Source organism: Chlamydotis macqueenii, chromosome 3 (assembly GCF_036417535.1).
Source record: "Chlamydotis macqueenii isolate bChlMac1 chromosome 3, bChlMac1.mat, whole genome shotgun sequence".
NCBI classification, from domain to species: domain Eukaryota; kingdom Metazoa; phylum Chordata; class Aves; order Otidiformes; family Otididae; genus Chlamydotis; species Chlamydotis macqueenii.
The window spans coordinates 39,144,992-39,149,751 of NC_141558.1; the positions used below are offsets into that span (position 1 = coordinate 39,144,992).

At 40.7% G+C, this 4,760-nt stretch overlaps 1 protein-coding gene across 1 annotated transcript; it reads right to left on the reverse strand.

Moving 5' to 3' along the window:
- Positions 1-204: 204 nt before the first annotated feature.
- On the reverse strand, positions 205-1,062 carry GJB7 (gap junction protein beta 7). The gene is given in 2 exon segments (XM_010128265.2): positions 205-373; positions 375-1,062. Coding segments are annotated over 2 exon segments (753 nt in total). The 5' UTR covers positions 1,044-1,062; the 3' UTR covers positions 205-289.
- Between the last annotated feature and the right edge of the window lie 3,698 nt (positions 1,063-4,760).

Here is a 4,760-nt window from a genome sequence, read left to right on the forward strand (position 1 = left end):
ATTGTTTCAGCATGATTTATCATTAAGCATCTGTGTTTACATTAAAACTTAATGGAATTTTCAGACTTGTACAGATTATTCTATGTATGACATACATAATGCAACTGAATGTTTGTGCTCAAGGGGGAACTAATACAGAAAAAATATTTCCTACATAACTATCCTTTCAGTTCTGTAAAGCACTGATTGGAAAAGCAATTCACTAAATATGGCTTGTGTAATGGGAAGGTGGTTTCTAACCCTCTTTCAAGTCAACAGGGATTTTTTTTTTCACATTCATCTTGTTTATTCAGAGGCAAGGACAGGGAGCTGTTGTGGAACCGTCCTGCAGCTGCTGGTCTGTTGTGACTGATGATTTCTGATTGATGGCAATCACTTTTTGAGCCTTGACATTTCTTGATGTACCTCTTCAGATAACATTTTATGGAGTATTTGAAAATGAGGTAACTCAATTCACTTAGATTTAATACAATGCACAGACACGAAGTTGCCACCAGAAAATAGAGGAAAATCATCTTCTCTGTGGGTTTGGAAATATAGCAGTCTACAGTATTGGGACATGGTCTTATGTCACATTTCACAAGGCGTGGTACTTGGAATCCATTGTACAATTTATAAAACAGAACAAGAAAAACTATTTCAAATCCTGTTTTTAAAGTAAGGCTGATAAGGTAAGTGCATAGCAACCCACCATCTATCTTCCCTGGACTTGTATAAAGTTTCTGGTTGTGGTGTTTCTCTTTGTTCTCTCGGTAAGCAACATGAAAAACCACTAAGAGTGAAGGAGTAGAAACCATGATTAATTGCAAAGCCCAAAGTCTGATGTGGGAGACAGGGAAAAAATGGTCAAAGCAGACATTTTCACAACCAGGCTGCCTGATATTGCATTCAAATTCATCATGTTCATATTTCCAGATGTTTTCGGCAGCTGCAACGTAGACCAGTAAGCGGAATATGAACACAACTGCTACCCAAATTCTTCCAATTCCTGTTGAATATTTATTCACTCCACTCAGCAGATCACGTAGGAATCCCCAGCTCATTTTTCTCCTCAAGAAAGGAAGGAAATGCTGTATCAAAGAAACACAAAATCAGAGAGATGCTTTTTCTTGGGTGAAAAGAAACAAGTTAATTCAAGGTGAAATATAACCATTAGCTGAATAAATTTAAAACAATTAAGCATTTAAAAAGGAAAACAACAACAAACTGCTATTATTTCTGATTATTTTTACCTTCCGAGGCTATTATACAAAATTTATTTGCTGTTGAAGTAGATTTTGTCAATTAGGCTGAAACCAAATCATTCTGCTAAACTGTCTTCTGCAAGTAAATGTGCCTGTTCTTCCTAAGGATCTCCTGAGCATCAGGCAGAGCTTTCTCTGGCACGTTCAGGCTAGCGCTTTACCACTGAGGTACGCTCAACCTAGCACTGTCAGTTATGCAAATGCCAAGCACAGTCAAATCAGATTTCACTTTCAAATTTATGTATAGGAGCCAAGTGTCCCATAATAAGTTGACTACCGAAATGCAAATTGTTTTCTTTTTGTCTGTTGAATAACTTCTCGCTAAACTCATGCAGTATTTTAAATCCTGTCCTGTTTCACTGGATTTTATTTGTTGTATTACTTAATATTTAAGAAATGCACTAAACTTTACTCCAAAAATGTTTTTATTTTATAGGTTTTTTTCTGCATAAATCCCCTGTCCTAGCTCTGAAACACTTCTTTTTGGAAGAGCTGCCTAAGGAGCCACTGGCAGCCAGACTCTCCCCAGTGTCAAAAGAGGACCTCAGATAACCACCAAGAGCAAACATACAGTCACCTTCCCACCTGGCCCCACCTCCAAGGTCTGCGTGGCTCTTGGAGGATACCAAGCTCCTTTGTTTTGTAAGAGCAAAAAGTGGATATATTGCCAGGAGACAGAACACCCAGGAGACATGAGGAGAGAAATCTGAGAAGTTTCCAGATCTGTGTGTTCTGTCTTTTTATGTCCTCACTCCATCTACTGCTCCTGCAAGCTCTGCCTAGCAGGAGAGAAAATGTACCCCTCTGTGGCTGTAGTGGCACGTGCAAATCCCCCTGCCACTGCTGTAGCTGCTGTTAGTACCGATGTATGAGCAAGTTCATCAACTGGCAAGTTTGAGTACGAGTAGTAATCAGGCCACAACATCACAAAGTTCAACACAGACCAAAAGCTCAGTACTTTTTTTGCTGTCCCTTGATTCTGCAGCGCCCCACGACCTCTGCTTTAATGGGCTTTACTGCTTTCTAGAGAAGTAGTACACAGTCGATACATCAGCCTCAAAGGGGCTGAAGAGCTAAGCATGAAGGTACTACTATGTCATAGAGCACAGGCAAGGAAACAACATTCACGTTAGTGAGCGTGAATATGAACATGTATGAATGCAGCTTGTGGATGAGCTGTCCTCTGGAGTAGATTTGAAGTAAAACCTCTCAAAAGTCCTTTCCTAGGATTTTAAGATGTGCACAAGCACTGTAGAAGGGAAGAGTGAATTTTGTTATTCCATGGAAAAAAGTACGGCTGTGAGGGGGCTTTTGCTAATGGCCATAAAAAACTGCACCATCCCTTCCTAATGTAAAAAGCCTAATGTCACCTATCAATCCATGACTGGAGTTACACCAGTTCTGAGCCTCCAGCTGAACAAGTCAGGGCAGAAATTAAAGATGTGCGGAGTCACCAGCAAGGCACAAAAATCAGTGGGAACCAACCCTGGTGGAAATCAGGCCATGGAGATAACTAAACACAGGTTGAGAAATTTACCTTGAGGTCTCTTTTCCTCACCTGAGCAGCAAGAGGGATTAGAAAAGAAAAACTTTGTACCTGCTTTTGCCCATCCCACATTCAGGAGAAGGATGTGAAGGGGAAAAGGAAGTCCTGCCCAAAGAAAATGGGGATCAAGGCTTTGACAAAAGTCTCCAGCAGATCCTGAGCAACGGGCAAATTCTAGCCAGCCAAAAGATCAGATGGATGAAATTCCTGTAAAGCTATTTTGAAAGACAGCAACGCATTCTGGTACCTAGAGGTCTGGCAGTGAGGCAGCAGGGATTTCACAGGACTAAAGGTGGTTCCTGGTCTATGAGCTCTGTTGATGAGAAACTGAAATTTATTAAAGGACAGCAGGGCAGGCCTTGTGGCCAGAGGTGCTTCTGCAGCCAGAAGTCTGAGGAGCTTTGTTTATATTTTTCCATTTGCAGGTTCCATTTGATGTTGAGAAATGACTGTATAGGACGACCTTCAGCCACAAGCCTAAAGGGCCACAGAGCCTGTTTTGTGGCATTGATTGGGTTGTAACCAGCACAGCTCCTCTGTTCAAATGTGCCTTCAAAAGGTTATGTTTGCTTTATACACCCCTGTTGCTATAGAAGATTGTGGATGTTAACTGATATTTTTGTATCCTTTGAAAATACAATTAATTCACTGAAGTATTGCAAAGAACATATGAAATGGAAAAAATAAAATGAACTTCAAAGATAAGGAATTACTCAACAGGTGAACAAGAAATAATTGACTTAATGGAACAGCACAGTCACAGACTGATGAGAAGTTATGTTGGCTGAGGGTAGAGAAGACAAAGACATATGGGATGTATGAAATTCAGAGAAAGGTGAGGATTCAGACAACAAAAAAAAAAAAGATCATCAATTAAGCACACAGTTAAGCAGTATGAAAAAGAGGACAGTGGTATGAGGTTTTGTGACACTTCTAGAAGTGGCAGAAGGTATGGAAGCAGATGCCAAGAGTAGTGTCAGGGCATGATGCTTTAGCAAAATTATATCCTGACTAACATAAGGACAAGAGAGGACCAAATGTGATCCAAATCCTTGTAGCCGAAGAGAGATTTCAACCTTAGCATTCAGAGAATGAATCAAAAGGAGCCAAGAAGGGAAGCTGGCTGAAGAAATGGAGTAGCTTCTGGAAAATGTAGATGTCATCATTTTCATCAAGGTAATGCCCAACGTTGAGGCTAACAATGAAATGACTCAAAAGTTTAAAAAAGCAAGAAAAGTGTCAAAGGGGGATCTATTTGGCAATGTGGAAGTAAAGACCACAAAAAGACTTAGCTTCTATTGGAAATTACAAAGGAGGCACTAAAGAGTCTTAAATAGTGAAAGAAAGATCATTTGCTCCAAGTGGTCAAGAAAAAGTTGAATGCAGCAAGAACTGAAGAGCAGGGATTTGAGTTAGATTGACTTCAGTCCCCTGCTCCAGACACATACACACACACATACAATCCAACTTGGAGAAAAGCTGAAGATTAGAGGTGTGTTGATTTGCTGTACTCATTTGTAGGTAATGTACCAGGGATGAGCATGAAAACAGTGCCTGAGCTGCTTCTGCTGCTGGCCAGGAACCAGAGCAGGTAATCCTTCTTCCTCCTCACATACATCATTTATTCCCTAGATGTGACTTGGATGGCCCCTGCCACCAACAGACACAAACTTTGTCCTGTTCACTAGAGACAAGTGACGAGAAGAGCCTCCACACCCACTGCTTCCCTCAGACAGACCAGTGGCTTGGATCCCCACCTTAAGGCTACACACGTGCTCTGCTGAGCAAACAGAGCAACCTGGATGCACCACTAACTTCTGAGTGTGCTGAATGTAATTTATGGAGTAAAGTGTTTGAATAATGCTATTGTTGTTGAATATATTCATCAAGTAATCATTTCTGTCGTTCAGTGAGGTTTACAGAAGGTTGGGTAATGTGCATTGAGTAATGTATCCATTGAAAAGCATAGT